Genomic DNA, 10,603 nt, shown 5'->3' with positions numbered 1-10,603 from the left:
CACCGTGCTGACTAGAGCAAGTAACTTCCAATAAAATGTATGCAAAGCTGAAAAGCACAGTTAAATAAAAATATTTTTGAACAAAACAAACCACAACAGACGTGACTGTCTCAACGTTTCTTCACAAATCGGCTCCCCTGCAATGGCGGCTGTTCCCTGGCTCACGGTTGCCTCCTGCACTTCGGCAACAGAAGTGAAACCATCTGGGACTACAGCCTCCCCCCAAAAGAACTGTGCATCATATGGACCTTGAAAAAGATTACATCTGTTTATTAATAGTAAAAATGGATACATTTGTCCTACATTTTGTTTTTAGAAATTTGATCATGTCACAAGCAATACCTGTGTGTACATGGGTGTATTACAGATGTATATAATTTATTTTAACCAGGCTGTGAAATAATATGTAATCACATCTCTTCTTGTGATTGTACATAATACAGTAATTAAATGATGCCAGTCTACGTCATTCTCTTATTTCTAATCAAAGGAACCTGAAGCGTAACAGTCTTCTTTCCGGCTGATATGGCTCTTTATTTTTGTCACAGGGGAGACTTCCCATCACCGACGAGGGATAATCTGCCAACCGTGAGACACGGGATAATTCAGATTTCTTCCCCGGCTGCTCCTGCTTGTTGGCAGCAGGAGCACCGCAGTCCTGGCTCCCACCTGTCTCGGGCGGTGGGGAGCGTCTCCTCCTCCGAATTCGGCAGACAGGCTCTCCTCGAGGCTAGGCGTTACTGCTGTCCCGATTTCTTCTCCTTCTGGAAGCTAAAGCTTGTTCTCCTGCTCAGTTTTCTTTGTTTCTGAGCAAAATAATCTGCTCTGGCTGTGCTTGCTCGCGACTCCAGAATATAGTTAACCTGCAAGACATGAAACGGTGTTTAACTTCGTCGCTGCTTCAGTGGGACAGCCCGGGGAGGGCAGGGACCCTCACACCACCCAGCTGAGCTGAGCCAGGCTTTAGTGAAACCGGTCCCAGTGGGCCGCCAACAAAACAACGGCAGAGGCAGCCCAGAGCTCCAGGAGAGCCCCTGCGTGGGGCCGCTCCCCCCCCACAGCCCTCGGCCCGGCGCGAAGCGGCACGGGGCGGCCGCAGGCTCTCTGCACCCCTCTCCCCTCGTCCCACCCTTGTCACCCAAACCTCCGGGCCAACGCAGCAAGTCGTGGCGATCCAGGGCGCTGGTCTGATGTAGTAATGGGCTTCAATAAAAGACTTTATCAGCTTCAATAAAAATAATTCTTTCATTACGATGTTTGCATACTCAGCTAATCTCATAGTTTCCCTGTGTTTTGGCACATTTTACTTGATGAAAGCATTTTTAAATGATATTTAACAAGCCTGCTATTCCCTAAATTTATTATCTCCAGTGCTTTGTGATAATCACATAGATAATTTTAATGGAAGGTTAATGCAAGAATCAAAAAGATAAAAATGCCCTTTGGTCTGCCATTAGCTGGTTAATATGCTGTGGCTTAAAACTTGCACAATTTTATGCACTGTAGAGTGTTTCACTTTCATTGCATATTACAGCTTAAGGCATAAAAATATAGGGAATTTTCATGGTCAATAAAGCCTCGGTCTTTCTCACTTGATCATGTAAAAAGCCTAATTTGAAAAGTCTGATTTCTCTGCGACTCCTAACGCTGACGGAATTGAAAACAAACTGGTAACTTATGCACCAAACCAGAAAATGTTCTACATAAACAATCTGCAACTTAAGAAAAAACACACTGTTCAATAATATTTCTCTCTCGAATATTCATATTATTCAAGCAAATCTATTCTTCCTTTTTAGCCTTCTTTTATGACCAGTCTCGGATGTGTCAAGTGTTCTGGATTACGAAAGCTTATTTGAGATAAAATAGGAACAAAAGAATTGGCCAAACGTTTCACGAATTAAGTAGAAAACCCCCAAAATACATTTATCTCCTATGTTATTAATAAAAAGTATTTTAGCTCATGTCAGTTATTTAGCAATCCCCTAAACCCCACACAGAAAATAAAAGCAAACATAACAGATGGCTTGCCAAAATTACGGCTTTTTAAATTTTGAATTGCTACAAAATATTAGCCTGCGGAAAATTAAGTTTAATCCTCCAAAAGCGTTACAAAAATTTGCTTCAGAAAGTCAGTCAGTGCGTGCGACAAGCAAACAATGACGATGAAGTATGACGGTGGGCAAAATATCCTCTTTTTGTGCAAACACCTGCGGCGGGAAAAGGCGCGCGAAAGGCCGACCGAAGCGCTGCCCTGGCGGCGCCGCTGCCTCTGCCTGGGCCGGCGCTGGGGCACGAGCCCGGCGGCCTCGAGCCTTACGTCAGCGCACGCTTAACTGAGCCCTCCTGAAGTCTCTGAACACCATCTCCGGCTCCAAAGGCCCCCGCAGCGCCCGGGCCTCGGCTCAGCCGCCCTCCCCGCCGCTCGGCGGCGGGGAGGGCGGCTGAGCCGAGGCCCGGGCGCTGCGGGGGCCTTTGGCTCCGCGGCAGCTCCTCCAGCTCCCCGGGCCGGGGCGGCTGCTCCCTCAGCCCTCGCCTCCGCGGGCCAGGCGCCCTGCGCGCGTCTCTGCGGCCGGACCCCGCGCCGGCACCCCGCGGCGCTTTGCCGGACGCCGCCGGCACGGCCCGGGGCTCGCGCGCCACCTCAGGGGTCTGGGGGTGGAAGCTGTCTGGACGCAATGAAATTTGGTGTTCTTCTATAGAATTCCACAGGAAATTGGTACCTCTGTTAACCAGGGACACGTACAAAGGGAAACATCATACACAAACGGGCAGTCTCCTCTACGGCTGTTTGAAAACGAATAAAATAACGGGCACCAAGCAACCAGGCTGGTAAAGTTAAATGCACCTTTGTGGTCCTCAGGCACCGCGCCACTCATGTATTTCCAGAGCCTCTTGAACACTTTCATGTCTAACAAGTGGTAAAACACCCAGGATTTTGTGTCACGTTAAAATTTAATACTCACCTTCAGTACAATTTCATTGACAGTAGCAGCATCTGATTCAAAGTAAAGGTGTTTGTGGTCATGATTGCTTAGATATGTAAGTTTAAATATTGCATGACCTGTAAAGATAAGAAAAAAAACTGTTCAGAATATTCCTGTAAAGTTTCAGCAGAGCTTGTGTGCCTGACAGAAGAAAAACACAGATGGTGATCTTAGCATACCATCAGCACAACAGAAGGAAGTAATGAAACGCTGACAGGCTTCTCATGTCATTTCAATTTAAGGCAAGTGGTGGCTTACAGGAGCAGCTGAACTCTATTCAATAAAGTTCGTTTTCCCATCACATCCCCGCTGCAGGAAATGCAAAAATCTATCAAATGGCTAGTTAGCTCCCGTTCAGCCCAAGACTATATTTCAGTTGAACTACCACATTAGGACTACTTTATGCAACTATTCACTGTATAATCATCGCATGCAGAAGATAAGTGTTATATTTAAAATAAAAGGCCAATTAACCCCAGAATCATCGCTCCAACAACCTCTCCCCAAAACACCACCCAAACCTACCCAGCTGCTTACGGCAAAGGAAAGCGTCACCGCTGTAAAATACAACGGGACGCCGCAACGGTGCTACGGGACAGCGGCTCAGAACCGGGAATCTCAGTCAAAATTAAGCCGTGACCGTGATTTCCACCTGCGCAGCACTTTGCCGGCAGGCCTCGCTGCTGCCCGGTCCCGAGCGGACGCGCGGCGCTGCCGGCCCGGCCAGCCTCGGCGGCCGCAGGCGGGACGGGAGCCACGGCTCTAACGTAAAGGCCTGTACGCGGAACACGTAGGAAGGCAAAATGTCCTTCGCTTCTATGGGTGGTCATGGCTCCGAAATGAAAAGTAACCACATTCTATACACTACACCTCATCATTTTTCTCAGAATTTATTCAGTTCAAAGATCAAAGTTAGTCGTCTGTAAAGTAACAGGCACGTTACTGTAAATTCAGGTCTTTCCTGGAGGAAAGCTAATTTGAAATCTTATTTACATTATCTAATTTGCCAGGTTTCCAAAAAGTGACTGATATATTCTCAGATCTGTGGCCAGAAAATTTGAGACGTGCGTATTTTACTGTGGCATATTAATTAAACACCATTATGATGCACTAATCTAGAATATAAAGTCTATATTGAAAAATTGGCTAATAATAATAAAAAAAACCCCTTTAAATCATTTGACAAATGATGCCTCGGTGGTACTAAAAATGCGGGAATTCCTAGCTGCGAGCTCATTAGTATGTTAATGCATGCACGCCGGGCTCTGCTTGGGACTGAATTCAGCATCTTTACGACGCCGCAAGCGCCCGGGCACCGCTCCGGGGGACGTGACACAGCACCGCGGCCCATCAGCTCCCACGGCTGCCCTTGGACAGTTCGTATTTCAGAGCTACAGAAACCGACGACTAAAAATGAGAATTAAACCCGCACAAAACACGGTCTGGAAGATTCCGGTGAGGTTCTTTGTTTTGGGTCCTGGAAGATCATCGGGTGGTTCTTGGTGTGGCTCCAGACTCCCTTCACCTGGTTTAGATGTTTTGTTCCACGTTTTCTTCCGCCAGAGAAGCCCGGGGGCTCTCCCGACGCTGACCGTGCCTTGCCGGCTGCTCCGGAGGCTGCTGCCCCAGCACGGCTCAGCCGGCGGGAAAGGCCGGGGGGCTCTGAGAGCGCCAGAAGCCGAGGAACGGCCTCGCACCTCACGCACCCCTCTCCTGGTTCCCGCCCGCTCGCTGTCAGCCCTTCCCTGGGACGGGGAGATGCCGCCGGTGTGCTCCTCCAGAGCGCTGCCGCCCTGCCACGCATCACCCCGCAGAGGCAGGGCACAGAACCACAGAATGAAACATTAATATGAAAATTAAGCCAGATCACAGCCTCCATCATGCCTGAGGAAGAAACCCTCCCCCAGAACCCCCATCTTTCTTTTAAACGGGTGATTTACTCCTCCTTTCCGGCAAAAGTATTTATACGGCTGACAGAAGCAGAACGCAGAACTTTATTTCGAGCGCTTATTTCAGGATTGTGAGGAGTCAGCTCTTTGGATGACAATTAGAGCAACAGATGCCAATAGCAATCCCAGCGCGCCCTGTAGCAGGAGGCAGAGCTCACCCTGCTCCCCGGGGAGCCCCACGCTGCCCCTGCGCCATGCCAGCACCATGCACCCCTCCGGCAGGGCACGGCAGCACCACGCACCCCTCCGGCACGGCACGGCAGCACCACGCACCCCTCCGGCAGGGCACGGCAGCACCACGCACCCCTCCGGCAGGGCACGGCAGCACCACGCACCCCTCCGGCAGGGCACGGCAGCACCACGCACCCCTCCGGCAGGGCACGGCAGCACCACGCACCCCTCCGGCACGGCACGGCAGCACCACGCACCCCTCCGGCAGGGCACGGCAGCACCACGCACCCCTCCGGCACGGCACGGCAGCACCACGCACCCCTCCGGCAGGGCACGGCAGCACCACGCACCCCTCCGGCAGGGCACGGCAGCACCACGCACCCCTCCGGCAGGGCACGGCAGCACCACGCACCCCTCCGGCAGGGCACGCCGGGCAGCCCGGCCGCTGCTGAATCCGATGCAAAGCCCGAAGACGCGGAGCGTGCTGCGGCTGGGCACAACCTGCCGGGGAGGCCGCGTAACCCAGTCCTGTGTCCTGACAGGTGATTTAATGGAAAGAAGCTATGGCGACTTTTCTTTAGAAAGCCCCATTACGGCATTATGTTTATGTGCTCCGTGTCCACATTATACTATTTACAGCATGAAATATTAGTTCATTGAAATCATAACTGGCACTTGGCTCTGCTACTATTCTAACCAGATGGAATTTATGAATTGTGAGATTGATTTCCATTTTCAAGAGGGCTTAAATATGTGATGTACCTCTTTCCAATAGAGCACCACCCATGACAATTCAGAGATCAATAGACACTTCAATGGTTTTATATTTCCACATAAGAATAGCTGGTAACAACAGCAGCAGCTCCACTGGCTTCTACCACACACGAGGGCATAATGAAAACAAATGCAGATACCGCACAAGCAGCTTCGTTACCACGACTCCTACACGAAAAATGGTTTGGTGTCCTTTAGCTTGTGGGCCTGAAACACAAGTGTTCAGCTCCCGCTGACGTCAGTGCTGTCGCTGCCCTGCACCGAGACCATGCAGAAGCGTCAGCCACTGCAGCGGGTGGCACGGGTGAGCTGAACGGGGGAAACCTCAGTGCTTTGCAATCAGCATTAATTGGCTGTACGATGGAAAACGCATGTTATTCCCAACTATGTTTATCTGCTAAAACATTTATGGAAGACAAATGAAACGACAGAAGCTCATCTGTTACTGCTGGCTTTTGTCATGTTGTAGGTACAACCCTCGAGGCGAGCTCAGCAAACCTGGGCGCGGGTGCCCCACGCCAGCCCCGCTCCCGCCGTGCCTCCGCACCCGCGCTGGGGGTAACCGCACTGCGACAGCAGGAGAACACCCTACCGTAGGTGCCCTTTGGCCTCGGCTCTGAACGCTGATAAATCTTTTCTATCTCTCCAACACTAATAGGTTCCTGTGAGGTTACACCTGGAGAAACGCCTCCTGCAGACGCGGGTGGAAGGGCAAGATGCTAACTCACTGGAAAGGAGAGCTCATTTACCCTTTCAGCACGATGTCTTAAATCCAATTGTTTGGCGTAGCTCCTGATTTTTAACATTACTGTGCTGCCAAAAAACGTGAAGGAAGAGGCTAGTTAATGCACAACCGATAATCTTGCCAAAGCCAGCAGCACAGCCAGATGCAAATCTGCTCCTTGTGCTTCTCCTCCGTCTTTCTTAGGCTTGGTGAAACAGCACTCTGCGAACAGCGACCTCCGCCCTGCGCTTCACCCCCCGACATCTCACTGCTTCTGTGTTTACGTGCAGCACGTGAGAAATACTGCTGAATTACAGTTTCCAGAATTACTGACTGAAAAGTGCTTATACAGTCATTGGTAAATCTTCTGCAAATTTCCGCAAGTTCCAATCTTGGGAAAATACACACAAACTTTGCACTCCACCATACGTCGCTGCGAACAGGTGAAAACAAATTTCACTTTTTAATCTACGTAACAAACTCTTTGTAGAGTCTAAAAATTACACTTTTTGCCTGGAAAACTTTGGAAGGGTGCAAATTTGCACAAGAAAAGATAATTTTTTTAACTGAATCTGCCAAGACTAGAAATAGTTTTTCTTCTTTTTCTCCCATCCCCCCATTCAGACTGTACCAAAAGCCTCTCTTTAGAACAGTATGCACTGAATTAAGTCACTAATTAGATGGAGGATGAAAAGAATATTCATGAATTGGACAAAACAGAAAACAAACACTGGGAAATGCAAATTTATGTTAATTTTTCAATATACCTTGATGATTGCTTTGTCATTACAGGGCCATAAGGCAGAAGTCAACAATTAAGAGTTATTAGTGGAATAAATAGCTAGAAAAAGACCTCTCTGAAGAACAAAACACTTATGGGCATCATTTGACATCATCACAGATTTTCACCATTTCAGAAATTGTGACTACCAGAGAATCAGACCTCAAAATCTCTTCTCACAGACTCAGAAGGGATTGCAAAGAATTAGAAATACACTAGTAAACAGGCAAGGAATTATAAAAATAAAATACACACAAGCAATGTTTCTGTACAAAGACAGATTTACTCAAAACACTCAAATGGGGTAACCTTTGCTCACCAACCACTGTTCTATTTGATCCAGAAGCTCTGGGGAGGGACTCTGAAATCCACATGCGCCACCCCAAAAACGATGCCGTGACCCTGGAGCGGGGCCCGAAGGTCCATCAAAAATGCAAGCGTTGCTTTACCACCAAAACACCCACCCTGACAGCCTCTAAGAACAAGAAAATGTAGAAGTTTTCTTCTAGGGGGATGTCACGAGTTACACCGCGGCCACGGCTGGTTGTCAGGATGTAGCACCCAGGGACACAGACTGCACGGGAACGTTGTCCTGGGGGTGAGAGTGGGGTTAAGCCCGTTTTGTGCACGCGCTATTTATCTGAGAGGTACATATTTTAGAGGCCATGTCTCCTTCAGGGGTCTGGAGGTCTGTGACTGCAGTCGAGGGTATGGAGGAAATCCCGACCCCGCCAATAGCAGTGGAACCACCGATCAGGTCGGGCTGCGCACCACATGCCTGATGGGTCTCCTTCAAACCAAGGCATTACTTAAGCGGGAAAAAACAGTATGAATGTTAAGAAAAAAACCTGTTAGCTTTCCCTACAATTCAGGTCTTTATATTCTATTGTAGGCTTATTATAAAACATCGCTATTACCGGATCTCTTGTTTCCAGATGTCCTGAAAGCAGAGTTGCAATTAAGGTGCTGCATACAACCACTTCTGTGTCAATTTGTGGTACCTCTTCACACATCTGGATTTTTTTTTCCCCCACAGCCTTTTGTCTCCTCTTCGAATTATTATCAAAGGCAGAATACTAATAAAGATTTTTGCAAGAATGGTGCAAATTGAGGTGGAACTCGGGGTTGCCCAAAACCTTTTCACCAGCAACCTTGTTTGGGAAAAAAGATGATAAATAAATCAAAATGCACTAAGCAGTGTTTCCACATGGCAATCGCCTCCTTCATTGCGTCTGCACCTCATCAATCACGCCATTGTCTGCTTGAAAGGCGAGCCTTGTAAATGTCATATCCACTCAAGCCCAAGGAGAAGCGAATCAAAATGCAGCAAGGAGTTTTAATTGGATAGTGTAATTAAACTAAAAAACCCCAGCAGAATAGCTTTGACAGGATAGATGAAGACCCCTTTTAATAGGGCTACAAAACATATTTGTTAAAAGGATGAGGCAACGCGCGCTCCAGAGTACTTTTACGAAAAGGCTGTTCGACAGGGATGGATTTAGTAAGTCGCAGCCACGGCTGCGGGGCAGCGGGCGGGCGAGCCTCTCGCAGCCGAGGCGAACCGCGGAGCGGTCACCAAGCCTTCGGCCGCGCCGGCGGGCTGTCGCGGCTCTCCTCGCTGCCAGACCCCTTCTCCGGCGGAGCGCGTCCCACGAACTTCTGCCAAGCCCGCGCGGCTGCTCGCGAGCTCTCCGACGGCCCGGGCCTTTCGCCGGGGCTCAGGCTGGCCCCCACAGCCCGGGCACAATCCTGAGCCCGCCGCAGCAAACGGGAAACGCGGCAAACCCAAGCACCCTCCGTGCCTTCGCCGCCTTCCCTCGGAGGCGGCCCACGCTCCGCAAACGGCACCTCCGCGCGCGTTTGGACTCATTGCTTTCTGTTATGAACTTGGGAGATTTCTTTCACTCCAAGCCCCAGGTTTGGGAACATTTTCTCTGCTGAACCCATTTTTAACCTTTTGATCAGAATCTGCGATTAGTCTCCTATCAAGTACAAATTTTCTTCTATTATTTCACACGCTGCATTACTCACAGCGGGAGCACGAATATTAGGAACCACCACACAGTATTTTGTGCACTGTTTGCAGAGCACACGGATAATTGTTGCCTCTCTGCTCTGGCTCCACTGCAGGGCTCTAAGCAAACGTGCAACATCTCTATTTCAGCTCCCCGAGCAGCAGGAATCCGTGCCTTCCCAATGCTTTCTGTACGTTTTTAGTCCTTTCACGACCCAATAATGAATTCATTAAATTGGTATTACCCAACGTGCATAATCTGGAGGATCTGGTTACTGAATTAAAACATCAAATACCTTTAGCTTTAAATGAAAACTACCTAAAAGCATTTCAGGCATCCCTTTGGCTATCACTTACAGCCAGTATGAATACTGCTAGAAAAGCTATTTTCGTGCAGATGTGGAATTCAATGGGAAAGACTGACTCGTGTAGCAACATCAATCAAAACGTCGGCTCCGCTGGCAGCTCTCGACAGTAAGGCAGGTTCAAAGGTCACAGGATAAAGAAAAAGCCAAGCTCTGGTTCAGCTCTAATATCTCCTCGCTGGAAGTCTTGCAAAGGTACCTACCCCCCTTCTGTACTAGGCAGCTTTCATTAATCTTCTTGCCATCTTTTTTAACTAGTCATGCAGAACCGCTCGATAGCGAGACATATAATGGGGAGGCCCTGTGCCTATTACCAGGTTAACACTCTGTTAAGCCCCAGTGCAACAATGGAATAAGAATTTAAAGGAAATCTTAAGCTGCAGGGTGCAAAGCAGGCAATTAAATTACAAACCGAAGTTACCAATGTAGTCCGTGACCTACAGAACACCTTTGTTTAGACTACCTTAATATTAAGGATATTTTGACCTCGCGACTGAGATGTAGCTGCGTTATTAAAACAAAAAAAAAAGCAGAAAAAGCATCCCAGAGAAGGTTTCTTCAGTGTTTCAAGTAAATTATCAAATAAATCCCATTTCTGCAGCTATCGTAAAACACACACGAATGGAAGAACCCCACGTATTTCGAAAACTCTAGGTCTGCCCAAGCGGTTGGCCTCAGTGCCCCTCAAAGGCCTGCCCTGAGCTCCGCTCGCCCCCCACGCACCAGCGCCGGCCCAGCGCGCCCGCGGTGCGGAGGCCGAGGCAGCCTGGCGGCCCCGGCCCTCGGAAGGGACGGCCACGGCGCATCCATCACAGCTGCGCTCGGTCCGCGGCGCCCT

The 10,603-nt window shown here is 49.2% G+C and overlaps 1 protein-coding gene across 5 annotated transcripts in view; it reads right to left on the bottom strand.

The window, feature by feature from the left end:
* Positions 1 to 245: 245 nt before the first annotated feature.
* MAPKAP1 (MAPK associated protein 1) overlaps positions 246 to 10,603 on the bottom strand; it is a 106,351-nt gene continuing 95,993 nt past the window's right edge. For all 5 annotated transcript variants that reach the window (XM_064468385.1, XM_064468384.1, XM_064468383.1 and 2 more), the window contains 2 exons: positions 2,967 to 3,064; positions 246 to 863 (listed from right to left, as the gene is read on the bottom strand). In XM_064468385.1, coding sequence (XP_064324455.1) covers positions 738 to 863; positions 2,967 to 3,064 — 224 coding nt within the window. In that variant the 3' untranslated portion in view covers positions 246 to 737. The remainder of the gene's footprint in view (positions 864 to 2,966; positions 3,065 to 10,603) is intronic.

Source organism: Phalacrocorax carbo, chromosome 18, assembly GCF_963921805.1.
Source record: "Phalacrocorax carbo chromosome 18, bPhaCar2.1, whole genome shotgun sequence".
Classification (NCBI taxonomy): domain Eukaryota; kingdom Metazoa; phylum Chordata; class Aves; order Suliformes; family Phalacrocoracidae; genus Phalacrocorax; species Phalacrocorax carbo.
This window is presented reverse-complemented; position numbering and strand designations above follow the sequence as displayed.